Consider the following 21,728-nt stretch of genomic DNA (forward strand, 5'->3'; position numbering starts at 1 on the left):
AGCATAGATACAGAACAACAACTGCTCCTCTCAAAAGATTTCAAGGAGCCACCACCATGACCACCACCACCATCCAAAAAAAAAAAAAAAAACAAAAAACAAAAAACACAACTTACCACATTAGCACTCTGTCACTATCTCATCTGCCCACATGTCCTCTGACAATCCATTAACCTTTATAGAAAACAGTTACTTACATAATCCTTACTCTGGTAGACTGATACAATGCCCAGCATCCCCTCCTACCCTTTCTTCATCTCTTAGCATTTTCAAATTGAGCATACTCTCAAGAAAGACCTTTTTCTATTTGCAAAGGCATTTTGCTAGCTGAACACTCTGAGAAGCCCATGCCTCTAAATATGAAGACCATCTCTGTAGAGTGACCCAACTCACAAGAAATTTTTAATAAACTGAAAGTTCAAACAAGGATCTAAATGTGGCTGCCACAGCAAAAGTGACTACTAAATGGAAGTATACTGTAGAAAAAAATTATTTATTAGCCATATTCAAGTAAAGCAATAGTTTTTCCTTCCCTAACATCTTTATGTAAACCTTAATGATTGAACAAGCCAAAAAGGGAACAAGTTTGGAACAAAGATAACTCCCTACCGATTATATTCTAAGGCCTCATTGGATTTAGAGATACAAATATAAACCAAAAAAAAAAAAAAAAAAAAAAAAAAAGCCACCCTTCCTACTGACCAAAAATCCACATTGAAAAGAGGAGAAAGTTCTAGAAGGCAGGAGGAACACGCCATCCACCTGATACACTCCAAGAACAACCCAGAGTATGTCTTCAGTTCTTTGCTAACAGAGAAATCTTTCTGCTAATTTCTCTGCCCCCATTGCTCTCTCTAAATATATGTATATGATATGTACATGTAAGTGTAAAGTGTATCTGTGCTTGTGTGTGTCTGCAAAACATCTGACATTGTCCAACATCTGTTGATGGAGAAGGAGATATATCAATCGGTTACTCTTCACTGAGTACTGATCAATTTACACAGTTCTCTCCAAGGTTCCTTCCATGGTAATTGATTAATTATTCCCCAGTAAATGGCGTGCCTGTCTAATTAACTATATTGACTAGGATAGAAAAACCAGATGGCTCTCTAGGCTAGATGAATAAAAACAGAGAAACTGCTACTTAACATTTAAGTCAAACACAGCTCTTATTTCTCCTTGACTTTTATCAGAAGGGGGAAAAATGTGATAGAACAATTTTGTGATGTGCCCTCTGGAAGACTACCTTCGGAAAAAAGTTTGCCAATTTGTATATAATATACCTTTGATTATATCATTCATACCCAGGGCCTGCCACAATTTCCGTGCCAAAGCAATCAAGGAAATTTTTATTTCAAAATGCCCAAAGCCATAGATTTATTTTATCTGTGGTAGGAGAAAATAGAATTCCACTGGCTCCCAATAAAAGCATACACATATGCATACCCCTAAGATTAACACCATTTTTCATATGTGAAGTTACATGATTCTTGCTTCTTTGGATCATTTGCCATTTCAGCTCCAGTAGGCTCCTGGAATTCTTTGGTTTATTAAAATAACTAATGTTTATGGGTTCTGAGTAGGAAAAATTCTATTAATAAAGAAACGTTCCATAAAGACAGCCAATAATTGTCAAATAATCAGTAGGGAAGAAATTTTTAAAATGTTCTAAATCTCCAACATCTGCTTGTAACAAAGCAGCCTGCATGATTTAAAAATGAATTTTTATTGGTAAAACCTGGGCAAGATGAACGGTCATCAACCAGATGGCCTTCAACAGTCAATCTCTCCGCTGTGGGCCTTAGTTGTTGTATGTGGGGGCTGGGAAGAGAGGAGATGGCATCACTCATTTCAGTCTGCAAATGAGTGTTTATACTCTTCATTTAAGCAAAAGTCTCCAGGCATTTAGAGGATAGAATATTACTTTCCTTTTTCCTTTTTTTGAAGACTCCAAAAAAGAGGTAAAGGTACTTAACCTCTCTAAGGAGGACAGGGCAGGTGGAGCAGGTTGTACTCCATTCCCATTGTTGGTATCTACTGGGGACCTCCTAGTGGAGCCCAGACTCCTAGCCAGGAACTGTACATTAAAGGAGAATTCTCATGTTGTGTCTTGAGATCACATCAATTCCATTTGTCCTAAGTAGAAATCAGGTCACCCAGTGTGCCTTTTCAGCTTAGTGATTATAAACCAGACCATATCTAGCAGGTCTGCACACACTCTAAAACCTTTTAAGCTTTCTAAGTTTGAAACTGCATCAGTAAATGAACTAAAAGATGGTTTAATCCATGAAAACAGTCTTAATCCAGGATTGCTAATACCTGAAACCCCTGGTTTTCAGGAATTCCATAACCTCTGTAATAGTATATGTAAAACTATGTGCATATGTACACTTTCCTGAAATGATTGTTCATAGCTTTTAGACTTTCAAGTAGGTTCAGGATTCAAAAAGTTACAGGGTGGAGGGTACAGTTCAGCGGTAGAGTGCGTGCTTAGCATGCACGTGGTCCTAGGTTCAATCCCTAGTACCTCCATTAAAATAAACAAATAAATAAATAAGCAAGTAAACCTAATTACCTCCCTTTTACCCCTCAAAAAAAAAAAAAAAAAAGAAAAAACAACTAAACCAAACCAAACCAAACAACCTGAAGTACAAAAAGGGTTATAAATGGTTGATTTAATAAACAAGTTGTTTTCACACTACCTTCTCTTTTTAAAATAAAAAATCTCCTAAATATTCACCTAAAAATACATACAACAAGGAATTCCTCTGCCACAACATTCTGTGTTTAGCTCTTCCTCATCAGCTCATGGAAGAGTCTATCACCACTTGATCTGTAAAACACAGGTGGCAGCAAGCCTATGAGGAAGAAGGGGCTGAGTCTAGTCCTGGTTTTGCTAAGTGATTGGATCTGCTATTTCTAATTACTCTAGACCTCAGTTTCATATGGAGATAATACCTGTCCAATGACATCCAAAGGTCATGGGGAGGATTAATATGAAATCAAAGTGCTTTGGAAGCTAAAAAGCTAAAAATACATGATATAAAATAAAGGCAGAAAGAAGAAAAGTTAGCCTAAAGACATAAAGTAAGTCAAAGGATGGAACTCAAGAGTTGAATCTCCCCCTATTAAAAATGTGCCTTTATTTCAGCTGAAGGAGAACATATGGCATGCCAGGCCTCCAAGTGAGCTTAATCAGGGCTGCATGGAGTTATTACAAATAAGAAAAAGAAAAAGAAAATTTATAACTTTGTAGGGTGCCTCACTGGCTTGGAGTGCACTTCCTGGAGAATTTTTGCACCTCTGTTATACCCATATAATATCAACACAGAAAGGTTGAGTGGTGATGTAATGTCTGAGGCCAGGCCATGTATTCAAGGCCATTTGTTGCATTCACAGGGTGCAAGTCAGCTCTTTTCTCCAAGGGATGAGATAGAATGATTCAATTATCATGATTTTAGGGGCCTTTGCCACCTATCAAGCTCAAAAGAAAGACCTGTGTAAGTGATCCCAATGTTTAGACACTCCAGAGCTCAGTTCTTTTAAGAAAACCTTTATTATATTTTCTCCTTCTTTCTCCATCCCACTTTCAACAAGATGTAGGAACTATTAGACCAGGTGTTAGATGAGACTAAACCAAGAGAAGATTTTTAAATTACCACACTGTCCATTTCCAGGTTACACATAACCCATTAGCCTGAAAGACTTATTTTCCAGAAGCCTGAGCTGCTCTGCTGGACTCTCACAATCTAGGGCAAGAGCCATTTAAGGAATTGTGAAAGAAAGGAAACAAAAGCTGGGTACTGTCTTACAAGTGGTGTGCCAGAAAAGCTAGCAGGTGGAAAATTGGCCTTCTTTTTTAACCCAGCTAAGAGATTGGCTCACTGAATATACAGAGGGGAGTGTGAAGCTTGGGAGACAGAATGTACCCAAGTCAGGCTTCAAGGAGAAAATGAAAAACAAACAAAAAAGTTCAAGCATGATACGAAAGCAAGGAGAACTCTTGGGTTCAAGCAGCCTCCAGAGGAAGGAATGCTATTTGCAGTTTTACTGAAAGATTCTTTACTATACTGTAAAACCAGAAGGTGGGCTGGCTTTAAAATAATAAAGGGTCAAGGCTTTATGTGGGACTAACTGTTCCTGTTGATGCCCAGCCAATCTGAGGTTACTTATGTCATCTCATCTGATGATACAAGTCACCAAACTTGAGTAACTGAAAGATTATACTAGCAATAAACTAACAATGTAATTGTAGCCAAAAATAGGGGAAACAGAGTATATACAGGGCTTAGAATGAAAATCTCAGAGGTACTGTCTGGTAGTCATGTGAGTGTGTCTAACCACAGCAACTGGCACATAGTAGATGCTCAGTAAATATCTGCTTTCTTATTTTATAAGATGGAGGGGGAGAAAAGTCATGAAATTAAAATGAGTTCAGTAGGAAACAGGGAAAAGGAACCTTTCTCCACTCACCTATGAATTAGTAATAGACCAGGAAACTAAACATGACAGAAAAACATCCTGCTGAATCAGAGGTTTCAAGCTGGTGGCTCTAGAACAGAATAGGTGTTATGGTACACAGGTTTGTTTAATCTGCAACGAAGTATGAATCTGCTGCAATACTTAAAAATCAGGAAACTTCACATAAAAAAAAAATCTTTATTTCTGGCTTCCCTTGAAAAAAGCCAAAAGCCCTCTTGGCAACAATGGGCTGAAGCTGAGTCAAAGCTTCATTTACGTGGCATTCATTTAGATTTAGGATGGGGTGGGCTCTTTAGTTGGTCACAGTATCCAACACTCCCTATGTTTACTTCTAGCCCAGTTCACTCACTTTTGCTGCTTGCTTTGCTTCTGTTGGCATTAAGTTGTGACCTTTTGTACAGTGAAAAAGGGCCTCTTCTGAGAGCTCAAAAATCTGGGTTCTAGTCCTACTCAGCTACAAACTTGTATATGTCTTAACTTGTGTACCTAACCGCTCTAAGCCTATTTTCTCTTTTTTTAAACATTTTTTATTGATTTATAATCATTTTACAATGTTGTGTCCAATTCCAGTGTAGAGCACAATTTTTCAGTTATACATGAACATATATATATTCATTGTCACATTTTTTTCTCTGTGAGCTACCATAAGATCTTGTATCTAAGTCTATTTTCTCATCTATAAGAGTAAGGTTTGTACAAATTGAACTCTAATAGCTCTATAATTAGAATTTATCTAAATGGTGGCAACGAGCATGGGGAAGACACAAAGTAGACTGAGCCAGTTTTGTACTTTATTCCCTGAGTCCAAGTTCTTGAAATGTTAGTTTCATTTTGAGGCTAATGAATTATCTAGTGATCCTAGGATAGTTTAACAGGAAGTACAGGCTCTCTGGCATAATACTGGGTTTGATTTCTGTGGAGTGAGCAATCTCACTGTAATTAAAAAACAGAAGCCTGTCTTAGATAGACAGCTCACTTACTGCCTTTCTTGATCATGTTCATTCCTATTATGGAAATTCTCAGATTCCTCTGGGATGGTTAGTTACCCAGCCTATGACTAAATGAAGAGTTCCAGAGCACAGAGCCTCAGGCTGTGGGCGTCCTCAAAGTATACAAGAACAAGATCAAATATAAAGACCAATATAAGGAAAGGGTAGGCTTTGGAATTTGAAAGTAGCTAAAAAGATCCTGTCTGAACTAGTCAAAGAATATACACATCAGTCCTGCAGCTCATACTGTAACCATGGCAGCTGCTGCTTTAGCCCTGAGTGTGGAAACTCAGAGCCCATAAGTCACCTATGAGAGACATGTTTTAGAAATGAGATAATAAGTCTGCCCTCCTGTGTCACACTCAAAAAGTATAAGCTCAGTAGATCAGTTTCACGGAAAATCCATTATTCAATTCATCCTCCTAAAGTCCCCAGAAGTTGACCAGGAAAAATGGTACTTATCAATCCTGATTTGCAATTAGACAAGCCTTAGGCCCAGAAAGCTAAAAACCACACATTGACCAAAGTACTCCAGATTCACTTCAACAAATATTTATTGTGCTCTCAGTGTATCAGGCATTGGAGACAAGACAACGATGAATTAGCTACATTTCTTAGTCCCCAACGAATGAAGAAAACAGCCAAACATAATTCTCTTACTTCCTATTCCCTAGGTTAAATACTTCTGATAATCTATATGAGGAATATAAATAGATTTTAAAGACTTTTAACTCTGAAATGGATTCAAAGTTAAACTCACTGACTTCGCATCCTCCTCTATCCATGGAAAACCACTTACCCCAACCAAACAGCAGTCTAGTTTGTCAGAGAGGATATATCACCATATATATGGGACAAAAATCATAAATAACGGTCAAATCTGAATAGAGAAAATCCAAAGCCATTCAATGTTTTTATCATTATACATAACCTAAAGGGCAAAAACAACTACATCTTGTCAATGTACATAACCAAGACGATGACAAAATACCTTGTGTGGCTCTACCTATGGTAATACCTGTACTTGTCCCCATGTATCTGGGCAAAATGGGTAATTATCATCTAGGTCAAAAGGTCTCAACCAGAGGCAATTTTCCCCCCGGGACATTGGGCAATGTCTGGAGACATTTTTGGTTTTTTTGGAGGGGATGTCTGGGGAAGATAATACTGATATCTAGTGGGGAGAGACCAGGGATGCTACTAACCATCCTATAATGCACAGAATAGCCTCACACAGCAAAAAATTCTCTGACCATACATGCACCCCAATGTTCACAGCAGCACATTTACAATAGCCAAGACATGAAAACAATGTAAATATCCATTGACAGATGATGTAAAGAAGTTGTGGTATGTATATATCTATGGAGTACGACTCAGGCATAAAAAAGAATAAAATAATGCCATTTGCTGCAACATGGATGGACCTATAGTTTATCATTCTAAGTGAAATAAGCCAGAAAGAGAAAGAAAAATACCATATGATATCATTCATATGTGAAATCTAAAACACACACACACACACACACACAAATGAATTTATTTACAAAACAGAAACAGACTTGTAGACATAGAAAACAAACTTATGGTTACCAGAGGGGCAAAGGGGTGGGAAGGGATAAATTGGGAGCCTGAGATTTGCAGACACTAATTACATAACATAATTTTATACATAAAATAGATTAACAACAAGTTTATACTATATAGCACAAGGAACTATATTCAATATCTTGCAATAACCTATAATGAAACAGAATATGAAAAGGAATATATGCATGTATATGTATGACTGAAACATGTTGTACACCAGAAATAATTGACACAACACTGTAAACTGATTATACTTCAATTTAAAAAAAATCATCTGACCAAAATGTCAATGCCCAAGTTGAGAAATCATGGTCTAAGTCTCTTACATATTGGTTAGAGGCCTTTGTTCTGGGTTTTTTAAGGACTATGCAGACAGGTTGTGGCTGCTAATACAGGAATTGAAAGAAAATACAGTATCATTCTCCTTCACTTCTTTCTTCTTTCCCTCAGCCCCTATATTTCTGGTAATAAAACCTACTAAACCATTACATTTAGTGCCTGCTCTTTATTGTTCAATGGAATAAAAGTCATATGCATAAGAGGTTGACAAAAAATGGAAAAGCAACAAAAGCAAGGAAGAAAGGTAGAGAGGAAGGGAGGGGCTTGGTTGTCATTTCCACAGCTAAATGAAACTAAACCAACCGTTCTGCAGCTGTTCTATTATGAGTCAGATCATTTCTAGAAGCTGTTTCTTTCTACCCAAGAAACAAATTGCCTATAAAAACTAAGTCATTCAAGCATTGTGGCCCCTCTAAGGAGGTATCACTTATATAACTGAGGCCACCTGGTGGTTTTAAGTGTAGATCGCAGCTCAGTAGGCAGTAGGACTCTGACTTGAATATAAATTCTGAATTTGGATATACATTCTGTATTACAAAAGGGGAAATCCCCTAACCTGGACAACTTAAAAGATATTCTCAGTTTCTTTAATGTGCAACTCAATTAAACAGGCATTTCCTGTGCTCCTGCTACATGTGCTAATCTTAAAGCTATGACGCTGGGGAGCCTCCAGCAACCTCAACAAGGGAGAATAATCTTACCTATTGCCTTCTAAAAGCAGGGTCTTCTCATAGAACTGTTTCTTTTATGCCCCTTGCACACAAATAACTCTAAAGTGGTAGAGTACAGTATGTGAGAATTATGTCAAAATTTGACATAGTTGATGGACCTAAAGAGAACACTAAGAATGAGTATGAGACTAAGGTTTCTCTTTTTCCAATTTGGATGTGAAATAGCAGTATTTGTTGTGCTTGAGAAGAAAAAAAAACTATTAGTTTATTTGATCAATTTCTCTTCATGTTTGCTTTAGTCAGCTTGATTACTCAGACCAGTCCAACTGGTCCACTCACTGACATCCACTTCAGAACTTCTATAGCCATGACAGACAGGTACAAGAATGCTAAGTATGTTTTTAAACTGCCAGCTCTAAGACAACATCAATATATCGACTCCCAGTAAGACTGAAAAGGCTGGAAACTCACAGCTTGGGATCTCCTTCCCAGTTGTGATGCTGGCTATAAAAAGGAAAAGAGTCAGCATCTGGCTTCCTCTCAAACAAAGCTGCCCAGCCCATTTCATCTAAGAAAAAGATGCCATCCCAAGGGGCTATTCAGGATATATGCCTCTTGGATGGTACTTAGGGTGTTTCACTCATTATTGTGTTTTTTTGATACAAAAAAGGTCTCTTTTTTTTGGCAGGCTGATTTTCCATGGGCTCCCTCCTTTCTTTTGAAATGATACATTCTTAGAATCTTAAAATCTGTTCACAAACTTGGCAGAGCTTGCTTGCTAGAACCATACTGTGGTTTATGGTGTGTGCCTCATATAATCCAATGGCAGCTCTGATAAAAAAACTCACTATTAAGCCAGAATGTCTCCAGACACTTATATAGCTTCCCCTCAATTGTTTCTACCTGACATGGCTAAAGAGAAATAAAGACCAATAAAGAAAAAGCAATCTGAGAGGAAAGCATGAGTATGGGATACAGGAGGCAGAAGGCACTTACCTGGTCACGATCGCCTGCAAAACAGCAGCTTTTCATGGTGCAAGAGTTGAAGTAACCCTGATTGTCAAACTGGAACACAGGCAGGCGGGAGTGGATGTCATAGAGCACAGGGGGCAGGCGACGCCTCAGGGCCAGGAGCTGGGTCCCGTTGCTGTTGAATCGCACACTCATGGCACTTTGAAGGGATAGGTTGCCACCATAGCGCAGGAGAGAACTGGAAGGCAGAAAGCAAGGGGATCGGGGATCAGGCATGAGGCAAGCTGGACAGGAGTCTGCAAAAATCACTGCATTTATTTCTTCCCACCATGTCCCCAAGACCTCCTGTCAGGCTTGCACTTCTGAATTTTTTTTTAAACAATTTTATTGTGCTATAATTCTACACAGTAAACTACATTTATTTCTGCACATCTGAATTTTGACAGAAAGGTATTTCTATGCAGTGGGCTAGAAGGTAATAGAATAGAAATGACTCTTTGATTACATTAAAGCAAGTTATTTAACCTGGCAGCTACCCCTTTCAATCTCCAAAAGGTAAATTACCAGTAAATTTATAGGAAAAGGATAAGACCAGCATCTTGAAAGAAGAGAGATATTAAAATAATTAGTTCTTTCATTAACTTGAGCTAACTACATAATCAAATAGATACTTGTCAGGACTCTGGGAAGTCAGTGGTGTCCACTCTAACTAGCTAATCAGGGATGGTATTTAAGGAATATATTTGTCCTCTGTATAAGAGATACAAGAACCATCAGCAAGAAAAACAGATACTTTATAGTTTATTCTGGATTTTTTAAATAATTATTTTATTGTTTAAGCATTCATTTTTGAATTTTAATATTCCATATGGCATAACTCAAGAGTAAATATTAAAGAAAAAATTTTAATTAAATGTATAGCAAGAAGTTACAACTAAAAAAGCAAGATGACTTGTTTCCCTTGACAATTCCCAACAAGCTTACATTTAGCTCTGAAATAAACTTTGGTTAATATGTATAATTTCATTTATCTAGTTTCAGCAGGGAGCAGTATGTTCTGGTTCACTCAATTTTCTTCTGTAGTTTCATAATCTTCATAACATTTTTAAAAAGTCACACAGTAAAAAAAAAAAGTCATACAGTATTGTTCCAAATTATTTTGATGACTCAGAAGATACTTTTAATTTTACAGTTAAGTAGGATGGCTGTGAACAGTACTAAGTAACAAAGCATATTATGTTTTATTTTTCTAGTAGTCAGTTTTAGTCTCCTTGATAACCTGGGCACTATTTTATTATGGAGGGATGGCTGCTCAGTGTTCATGTCGTAACCAACTTTTCTTTCTTCAATTCTTGGAGCACTGAATAACTGGTAGGAAAGTGAGCTTAAGGATATGTGCTGGAGTTGCTACAGAAATGAGGGCCACATCACAGGGCCAAACTCGTTCTGCCTCACAAGACACTGTGGCCATGGAAAGAGACCCTCGTAGGTTAAGGGAAAAAAGTTTATAAATTCTAGTGAATTACAGAAAGGGCCTCAAGATACCTAAATTAGAGCCTGGCAGATTTATTTGAAACATTTTTAAGAAAGAAGTTTTAAAGCATTTTACCAAGTGAAAACTTAAGAGAGAAAAACTTAGATGCTACCAGAAGAGGTTTAATATTGAATGAAAATAATACATTTTCTTTTCTTTCTTTTCTGGCAAGAGAGTGATGGGGAAGATTAAGGGGACAAGAAAGGAGGTATCTTGAAAACAAAACTAAACTGACCTAAATAAAACTGAAAAAGAAACTTGCAGACAAGCAAAAAAGAAGTTTATAAAAGTGAATTAAGTTATTTACAATTATAATAATGTCTATAGGTTTTATAGAGAATTACTTGTTATTATTATAAGCATGTTTGACTACTTGATGTAATTGAATTCATAATTTTAGTTTTTTCAACATGCTATGTTAAACATAAATCCAAGAAGTTACCTCCTCTCTGAAACTCTGATATTAATTTTGATTCTGAAGACTCTTTAATACATTTTTATATATAAATTGAATTTATTTCATTATAAAAGTATAATGATATGGTATATGGTATAAATCTTTTGTAACTGGCAAAGTACTATACAAATTAAAGAGATTACTACTATTGGAAAAAAAAAAAAAAGAAGCAGCAAAGGTGAGATCCCATGGGAAAAGGAGCCCCTGGACCACAATGCAAAGGAAGCTGTCATTCTGGCCTGGTCATAAAAACAGCCTGAACTACCACTAGCCACGGTCAGTCCTGTGTCTCCCAAAGCAGTCTTCTCACCAGAGGGAAGAATGCTCTAGTACTGCAGCTATGTTTGGAAACAAGGCTTGGGCAAAACAGACTTTAATTCTCTTATGTTTGGAATGGAAAGGAAGAGAGAAGTAACTTAGAAAACAATCCTTACCTAGAATTCCAAACATCAAGGAGAAGCCCAGTACCCCTGCAGGCCCCAAATAATAATCCCTGCAGATGAATGTTCTTGTAATGGTCTTATACACAGGCCACACTCACTCACATACAGTGAATGAATGATGGGGCTGTTAGAGCCCAGGCATTTCCTTTACAGGGTGCCCACGTTGCCACAGGCATGTGGTGTTATCTAAACACCTAGCTCAAAAACAATGAGAGCCTTTCAACTCAAGATCAGCATGGAGTGTGCAAATAAACCAGCATCTGCAGGGCTGAAGAGGAGTAGGGGGTGGAAATAAGACTCAACAAAAAGAAATCTGGCCAGCCCCACCAGCCACAGCAGCAGGGGTTTGCATCAGCTCAGACATCCCTGACAGGAAAGCTGAGGCCTCTGGCAAATGCCCTTTCCATCTGCTAACAGGAACTTACTCAGCAGATTCTCATAAGACCTGCAGGAGTCTGCTCAGGACAGGGTTCTAAGACCACCCCATTCCCACCCAAGTCCTTGACCTATGTCTGCAATCTGGCCATTCTACAGGGGTCTGTCTGTGAGTTCCAGGAAAGTCACTAACTTTTCTCTGGCCTATGCTTCTGGGCAGGGAACGCCTATCTCTCGCATAAAGAGGGCACATAGGAATCTTGCTCCTAGAGTGTTTAGGGTTGCAGCCACTAAAACTGTACCAGCAGATTCATGTTTGGGCATAAAAGTCCATTCAGAGGGATAGACTGACACCTGAAATTCAGAAAGTGAGCTATGTTAATTGCAATCTCTCAGCAGGGGTTCTGTTGCTGGCTCCTCCTGTTGAGAATGGTAAGAATGATCTAGTTCATCAGAAAGAAAAAGCTTCTTTAGATGCAGTTTGTCCTCACAGTCAAGATATAAAGATAATGTCAAAAATCCTGTTGTTTATAATTACCAGCGTAAGCTGCGTGAGAAGTTAGCTGGGACTTTTTTTTTTAATGAAGATTCTCAGGATCCATCCATCTCCAGATATTCTAACTCAATCTGAGTAGTGGGCCCAGGAATCTGAATTTAATAAGCAACTTCAATTAATTATGATGCACGTGACTTTCAAACCACACTTTGGAAAACATGGTTCCATTTTGGAATTTAGGGTGGGGGAGCTAGGAGGGAAAATGAGGTAGAGAGGCACAGCAGATTACCAGGAGCTCAACAAAAAGCCAACCACACAACATGACACCTTTTTACAGCCCCATGTCTAATAATGGAAAGGATGCAAATTCCTTTACAAGATCAGAGTTCCACTCTACCAAAAATGCCTGAAATATTTTTTCCCGCCCTCAACACATTCCCTGAAGAAGTTTTGTATTTCCTCTTGGAGAACTGATGGTACCTGCACACAACAAGAATGCCTCAATCTTGACCTGCTTTCTGGATTCTCATTTTTTTTTTCCTGGATTCTCATCTTGATGGTACAGATGCCACCATATCCACTCCTCCAAAGAAATGGGCACCATTACACACCCAAAAGAAACAAGCAGTATATTGAAAAAACTAGCAACAAGTTAAAATGAGTTCAAATAAAAATATTCCTGTAAGAAAAATAAAAGCAGTACAGCCATTATGGAAAACAGTATGGAGATTCCTCAAAAAACTAAAAACAGACTTATAATATGATCCAGCAGTCCCACTCCTGGCATGTATCTGGAGAGAACTCAAATTCGAAAAGATACATGCACCCTAGTATTCATAGCAGCACAATTTACAATAGCTAAGACATGGAAACAACCTAAATGTCCATCGACAGATGACTAGATAAAGAAACTGTGGAATATATATATAATGGAATACTATTCAGCCATAAAAAGGAAGGAAATAATGCCACTTGCAGCAACATGGATGGACCTAGAGATTGTCATTCTAAGTGAGTAAGCCAGAAAGAAGAAGAAAAATACCATATGATATCACTCATATGTGGAATCTAAAAAAAAATAAGACACAAATGAACTTATTTACAAAACAGAAAGAGACTCACAGACAGAGAAAACAAACTCATGGTTACCAGGGGCAGGGGGGTGGGAGGGGATAAACTGGGAGTTTGCAGATACTAACTACTATATATAAAATAGATAAATAACAAGTTTATACTGTATAGCACAGGAAACTATACTCAGTATCTTGTAGTAATCTATAATGAAAAAGAATATAAAAGAAAAAAAGTATGTTATCTGTATGACTGAAACATTATGCTGTACACTAGAAATTGACACAACATTGTAAACTAACTATACTACAATTAAAAAAAAGAAAAAAGAAAGGCAATAAATCTATTCCCAACCTATCTTCTACCAAGGATTTGTCACAAAATGCAACAGGAATGGGGTAAGAGGTAATCCAAGGGTCAGCATACAAAAGACCCAGGACAAAAAGCAAGAGAATCTCAGAACATGAGGAAAATATTCCTCCCTAGTATGCTCCCCTGGTTTTTACTTTTTGGTTTTTTGGCCCCTCAAAAATACTCAGTTGGACTTCTTTATTGCTCTGGCGGGATAAAAGAACATTTGAAAAAGTCTTTGGCCAAGGTTAAAGTCTTGGAACAGAAGAGAAACAAGCTGAGGCTATTTCCAGAAAAACTGACTGGGAGTATCACGTCCAGCACAAGGTAGAGCATCAATAAATGTTTCAAGATCTGGATCCTTGAACCTAGATTTCCATAATTCCATAATTAAGTAGTTTATCAGACGGTGCCAACAAGATTTTCCAAAGCCTACTGGCATGAATTTCCTCAGAGTGTCTACGTGAAAGTTTCCTAACACCTGTGAAACGCTCAGAAGCAAGGTACTGCTAATCTAATTCACAGACATCAGAGCTGGTATTGGACAGCCAGAGAAGAAAATTCAAGGTCCCACAGGTGGGGGAAAACCTCTCCTCTCCAGTTTGTTTTAGGATAGGATGACCCATAAGGAAGAAGGGGGCATTTTGTACATTCTCTAACACAACCCACAGAACATGACAAGTCCTAGAGGAAACTAGAATTAAATAAAAAAGTGAACAAGTTCAAAAGTCCCAGCCCATTCCCACACTTCCATTCAAGTGTGTTCAAAGTCTCAGTAATCCTTTAACCATTTCTTTTATGTGAGTTGGGAGGGGAAGAACCGGGCTTTCTCTTTTATTTTTTCTAACACAATCCCTAGTCCCAAGATTGAGCCTTCTCTAGAGGACACCAGAACTGTTGGACAACAACCCTGAGAAAGACACATTTGTCATCTGTGACTGAACAAACTTACTTATTTTCCCTAGAACATGACCCACTGCCAAGACCCTCTGGTTTGAAATATACATACAGGTTCAGTGTGCGTGGCAAAATTTTCTTTCCTTTTTTTTTTTTAAAAAATTGAAGTATAGTCAGTTTGCAATGTTGTGTCAATTTCTGTGTACAGCATGTTCAGTCATACATATACACACATGTATTTGTTTTCATATTCTTTCATTACAGGTTACTACATGATATTGAATATAGTTCCCTGGGCTATATACAGTATAAACTTGTTATTTATCTATTTTATATATAGCAGTTAGTATCTGCAAATTCCTTCCTTCTTTGAACATCCAGAAATTCAAGTTTGACTGAGGTTGGAAGAAGGACTGGACTAAAGTTCTATTAAAAAGATCTTCAGGTAATCAAATGGCATATCTAGTCCCTCCATGAAGCAAACATGGACGGTAGGCATTGCAGTGCCTCTAAATCACATCTTCCAGAACAGGTACATGCCCAGAGCTGAAGTGATCCAGAGCATAAATTTTTGCCTTTGGCTCAGAAATCCCAAAGCCACACAGAACCACCCAACCAAGATCTCAAAATGAATTAAGAGGCAGTGTCATAACATTTGTTCTAGGACACTCATGACTTTTCTCCAGAATTAAGGACTCAGCATTTAGCCATCTCAGTTCATCAAATGACATGGCTTATTCAAACCCCTCCCCTTTATTCCAGTTGTGCAAAGTAGAGAGGGATTTCATAAGCAGCCATTTAATCTTCATCTTAAAACTATTCTTGGCCCTACCTTCTGATAGACGTTACAAAGCATCAGCCTTGATCTCATAGTATATAAAATCAGAGAGGGTTTAATGAATAGTGGTTGACAGGAGAAAGGAAAAAGGAAGGGGAAGTCAGGAGACTGAGATGGCACAATTGCTACGGCAACAGTAACAGTGCAGAAGGAGTGGGTGGGAATATAGGCAGGTAAACAGGCAGTCCCTGATGACAGGAGAAGAAACTGAGTGGGTGTGCTGTTAGGGTACAAGGCCACAAAGCTAGAGGAATGTTAAAGAGGGAAGGGGCAAAGTCTAGAAAAAATACAAAGCAGAAGAGGATCTGAAAACAAAAATCACAATTTGGTATCGTCCAAGAACACTTATGCAAACAGTGGAAAATAAGAGAAGAGAGGAACATAAAGAAAAGGAGAGAGAAGGCCAAAGTGCTGACTGATGAGACACGATTACAGGAAGACAGCCTGTTTCATACAGAAGCCACTTACTGAGAATGTGTCCAAAAACCAAAGTCATTTCTAGTTGTCAATAACAGAAATGTCTTAGGATAATGACTTTCAAACTTTTTTTTATAGTAAAGCTTTGTAATAAGTACGCTGTATACTGCATTGCAGTACACCCTTATTTATTTAGTATAAATTCATTAAACAACTTACCGCCTACTGTGTGTAATGCACTGATCTTCTGTTTTTTATTTAATAAAGGCTTGTGACCATCTAAATTAATTTCATGGTTCAATGGACTACTTGAAAAAGCTTCCTACCTTATTTCTTTGCTTCCACTCCCCATGCTTCAGTCTATCTTGAACAAAGCAGCCAGAAGGATGCTGAACCATGAGTCAGGTCATGTCATTCTTTTGCTGAAAATCCTCCAATGGCTTCTCATTTCAACGAGATTAAAACCCAAATTCCTTTTAATGCCAACAAGGCCCTGGACAATCCCAGCTGCCCCATCCCTTTACGTCTCTGATCCCACCCCTCCTACTGCTCTTTTTACCTTACTCTACTTCAACCACATGATGCCTCCTCACTGTTCCTGGAACATGTCAGACAGACTTCTGCTTCAGGGCCTTTACACTTGCAGATTCTAAGGGAATGTTCCTCTCCAGATATAAGCATAATTCATTCACTTAACTTTTTTTTTTCTCACTTAACTCTTTATTCAAATATCCTCAATTAGCCCTTCCTGATACTCCATACAAAAATGCAACTTCCCCAATACTCCCTGACTCCCTTGCCTGATTATTTTTCTCTACTACATGAAATCACCATCTTACATACCAATACATACCATATTTTTTACATATTTATTTTGCTTGTCTTTTCCCACTAGACTATTACCTTTTATATCTTTTCCTGTGCATCCCAAGTACTTTAACAGTGCCAGACACATAATAGGCATTCAATAAATAGCTGTTGCATGATCTAATGGATCATGAGTAGCAATCTGAAAAACCCTGACTTAGAACATTAAAAAAAAACATGCTCCACCAAGGTTCACCTGGCTCCTGACATCTGTCTGCCCATGAAACTTAATTGTGAGAGGCAAGTAGCAGAGCAGCATAAAATCAGAGAATTAGCAGAAGGCTTTGAGGTCATCTGAGCCAAAGTCTTCCTTCATAGGCAAAGAACCGTGGCCCAGAAAGTAAGATGATTTGCCAATGACCACTCAGGTCTCCCTCTCTTCACTGACACCACCACACATCTTTCAAATGAGTTAAATTTATCTACTTGTTAATAAGCAGTCAACAAGGAGGAAGAGCTTTAACAGGTAAACAAGTATCAATTATATTTTGTGCTTTAAAGCAAGTTCTGCTATTTGCAGAATAAAAGTTGAAAAGGAAAATTAGTAATTAAATTTTAGGAAGTCAATTACAGGCTGAAAAAAAGAAAATTCATTTGTCAGATTTCAGAATGTGAACAGTGAATTCTACAGGTTTTGAACACACGCTCTACCCAATTATATTTAAAAACAGATAGTGCTAAACATTTGGACTGATGTACGTACTGAGACCAACATGAAGATACATTAACTAGACTATAGGATTTAGGTAATTTCTACTTTTTTTTTTTCCAAGTTTTTCTACAACGAATATGAACTTCTCCTGTAATCAGCAGAAAATACGTTATTCTAAAATGCCATCTCAAACACACTCTTTTAATTAGGGAGCCACAGAGAGCTTTGAGAAAAGTATGAGAGTGGGGAATTTAAAGAGCTTCTTAATGGAAACTTCAAATAATGTGCTGCCCCATAGAATTCTGATGCAGATGGTAAATTTGAAATGAAATCATTTTAAATTCCTATAATGATAGTCAAACAAACATTTTCAAAGGACTCTGAAAATTTCAGAGTCCCTCACCAACCTTCTCAATGAGGGTAAATAATATCCCTCCTTTGATGGGTTTCTTAGTACCAAACAGGCCTCCCTTGGTTAGCACTGGACACAGTACCAGGTTAGATCTGAAACTACACTCAGTTTGACTTATTTCTGTAGATCCACCATCCCACTTCCAAAGCACCCATAAATAAGTGGCAAAGTTGTATTATTGGAATAAAAAAACAGATTTAAAACACAAAGTATTTTATGCAGAATCCAGAAACATTAGCAATGTTCTTGGGAAGTCTTCCATACATGGGAAAATTTATGGGTAAATGAAGCCAAGATTATGAAGAGTGTACTAAGAAGTTCTTACCTACAAAATGTGACTCACAGCAGATAAAATACAGGTAGTCAAACCTGAGATAACAACTTAAAAAGTTCAAACTATGAAGAATTCACTGAAGGAATTATATCACAATAGATACCCTTGAGGAAGCAACAAGTTCTTCATTAAATTTAATTGCCAAAATGTTTGTATGTAGATTGCATCATCTAACCCTTACATTAATCATTTCAAACTGAAGACCAAGGTCCTGAATGCTTATATGACTTGGCCCTGGCCAAACAATAAATGAGCAGCAGAAATAGGCCAAGCAAGTTTCTTTCTGCTTCTTGACTCAACAAGATTTCACAGAATACACTCTGGAGATGGATTATTCCACCCAGCAAAAAGAACAGCATCAGATGACAATGCATCAGGGCCAGAAGGATTCATCTAAGTCATTCACTTCATAACCTCCTCTGTAGTACAGTAACTCATTTATTTACTTATGCATTTATTGAATAAATACTTACTGAATACCTGACAACTATTCTAGACATTATGCTAGGCAGATTCAAGATGAAGTAAGATGAAAAAGATACCCTCGAGAACTTATGATGGACAAGAAAACGAACAGTTTCCTTCCATAATGCGAACAGTGTTGTAATAAGGGGAGCATGTGCTTTAACAGACATAGGAAGAATATCTACCCTCTCCTGGGGAGACAGGAGTGGGAGTGGTCACAAAAGATTTCCTAGAAGAAAGATCTAAGCTGACGCTTAACAGAGAGAGTCAGAGTTGACTCAAAATTTTAACTGGCAAAAGAAATGAGGTAAACCTAGATATGTTAATGTATGTATAAATTCCCAACACATACTGATGAGTGAAATAGTCAAGTTGTAGAATAATTGTATAGTAGCCATCACTTGTGTGAAAAACATACATGCATATAAAGTCATCTATTTTCTATGGGTACATGTATAAGCATATTAAAGAAAAGCAAAGGTTCTGAAGACATATAGTACAAACTCCTAACACTCATTTACTCCCAAGGGAGGGGGCAAGGGGCCAGGACTGGAAGAGGCAGTCAGACTTTAGCCTTACTGACAGTCTTAAAAGGAGGATGTTATTATCTATTACTTGCATTTAACTTTTTATTTTGAAGTAATTATAGATTCAGAGGAATTTGCGAAGAAATGTACAAGAAGGTCCTTTACACCCTTAACCCAGTCTCTCCCAATGTTACCACCTTGCATAACTATAGTAAGACACCAAAACCAGGAAATTTACATTGGTACAATCTCTAGAGCTTACTCAGATTTTGTCAGTTACCACATGCACTCATTAGTGTATGGGTGTGTATGTGTGTGTGCACACTCATGTCCATGAGCTTTATGCAACTGTATCAACTGCATAACTTCATATAACCACCACCATAATTAAGATACTCACCACAAGACTTCCTCATGCTACCCTTTTATAGTTACATCCACACCCTCTACCCCTAACCCTAACACCTGGCAACGACTAATCTTTTCTCCATCTCTATAATTATATTGTCTCATGAATGTTATATAAATGAAATCATGCAGTATTCATCCTTTTGAGATTGGCTTTTTCATGCAGCATAATTCCTTTAAGATTTATCCAAATTGTTGCATATATCAATATAGTTCACTTTTTTATTGCTGAGTAGTAGTCTGTTGTATAAATGTACCACAAGTTTTCTTTTTTTTTTTTTAACTATTCACCAATTGAAAAACAAAAGGGCAGTTTCCAGCTTTTGGCGATTATGAATAAAGCTGCTATGAATATTCATATACAAGTTTTTGTATGAAAATAAGTTTTCCTTTCTCTTGGATAAATGCCCAAGAATGCAACTGCTGGGTCAGATAAGTTAATTTTTAATTTATAAAGGAACTACCAAAATATTTTCTAGAGTGGCTTTACTATTTTACATTCCTACCAGCAATGTATGAGTAATCCAGTTTCTCCACATCTTCACCAGCATTACTTGTATTTTAAAAAGCTAAACTAAGAAGTCAGTCAATATATTTTAAAACAAAAGGAAAGACAAAACCAGACATCTTAACTTCCTTATGAATGTAATAACACCATCTAGGAAATATTTTTGTAAGCAAAAAAAAAAAAAAAAAAAAAAAAAAAAAAAAAGAAAAAAAAGAAAAAAAGAAAAAAATCAAACCTGAATCTGTTCGAGTCCCTAGATCTAATACTAATTTATGAAAAAACTGGGGTAAGAGGGAGCATGCTAAATGATGGTGTAAGAATGCAATCAGTATTCACTGGGGATTGGTTCCAGGACCCCCACAAATACAAAAATCAGTAGATACAAAACCTGAGGGTACAGAGGGTTGATTGTATAATATAAGATGTGAGAAATTCCATAAAACAATCTAGTTTCTTTAACAAATAAATTATAAGAAAATAAGTGAGAGGTAGGAGTAATCATAGATTTAAAAAGACTTAGAAGCTATGTCAACTAATTGCTTTGTATGAACCTTACTTACTTTTAATTAAAAAAATTTTTTATTGAAGTATAGTTGGTTTACAATGTTGTATTAATTTCTGGTGTACAGCACAGTGATTTAGTTATATATACTTCTTTTCATATTCTTTTTCATTATAGGCTATTACAAGGTATTGAATATAGTTCCCTGTGTTACACAATCGGATCTTGCTGTTTATATGTTTTATATAGTAGTTAGTATCTGCAAATCTCAAACTCCCAATTTATCCCTCCACCTCCACCCCATTGCCTCTGGTAATGACAAGTTTGTTTTCTATGTTTGTGAATGTTTTCTATGTTTCTGTTTTGTAAATAAGCTCATTTGTCTCGTTTTTTTAGATTCCACATATAAGTGATATCATATGGTATTTTTCTTTCTTTTTCTGGCTTACTTCACTTAGTATGACAATCTCCAGGTCCATCCATGTTGCTGCAAATGGCATTATTTTATTCTTTTTTATGGCTGAATAGTATTCTTGTGTGTGTGTGTGTGTGTATGTCACATCTTCTTTATCCAATCACCTGTCAATGGACATTTAGGTTGCTTCCATGTCTTGGCTATTGTCAATTGTGCTGCTATAAACACTGAGGTGCATTATCTTTTCAAATTACAGTTTCCTCCGGATATATGCCCAGGAGCGGGACTGTTAAATCATATGGTAAGTGCATCTGTAGTTTTTTAAGGAATCTCTGTACTGTTTTCCATAATGGCCACACCAAACTACATTCCTACCAACAGTGTAGGAGAGTTCCCTTTTCTGTATGGACCTTATTTAAATCCTGATTCATAAAAACTAATTGTAACATTGATGAGGCAATTAAAGAAATTTAAACACTCATTAAATATGCAATGGTATTAAGGAATTACTGTTAATTTTTAGGTGTGATAGTAATATTATGGTTTTTTTTTTTAAAGAATTATCTTTTTATGGAAAGTAATTTGGCAGCTTCTTAAAGTTTTAACACAGGATTACCATATGATCCAGGAATTCTACTCTTAAATAGAAACCCGAAAAGAACCTAAAACAAGTACTCAAACAAAAACTTATTCATGAGTCTTAACAGTAATCG

At 37.1% G+C, this 21,728-nt stretch overlaps 1 protein-coding gene across 3 annotated transcripts in view; it reads right to left on the reverse strand.

Annotated features, from left to right (window-relative positions):
* Positions 1 to 21,728, reverse strand: part of DCAF5 (DDB1 and CUL4 associated factor 5) — a 93,875-nt gene that overhangs the window by 32,854 nt on the left and 39,293 nt on the right. For all 3 annotated transcript variants that reach the window (XM_032482254.1, XM_032482253.1, XM_032482255.1), the window contains exon 6: positions 9,071 to 9,284. In XM_032482254.1, the coding sequence (XP_032338145.1) occupies positions 9,071 to 9,284 (214 nt within the window). The remainder of the gene's footprint in view (positions 1 to 9,070; positions 9,285 to 21,728) is intronic.

This window comes from Camelus ferus, chromosome 6 (genome assembly GCF_009834535.1).
Source record: "Camelus ferus isolate YT-003-E chromosome 6, BCGSAC_Cfer_1.0, whole genome shotgun sequence".
In the NCBI taxonomy this organism is placed as follows: domain Eukaryota; kingdom Metazoa; phylum Chordata; class Mammalia; order Artiodactyla; family Camelidae; genus Camelus; species Camelus ferus.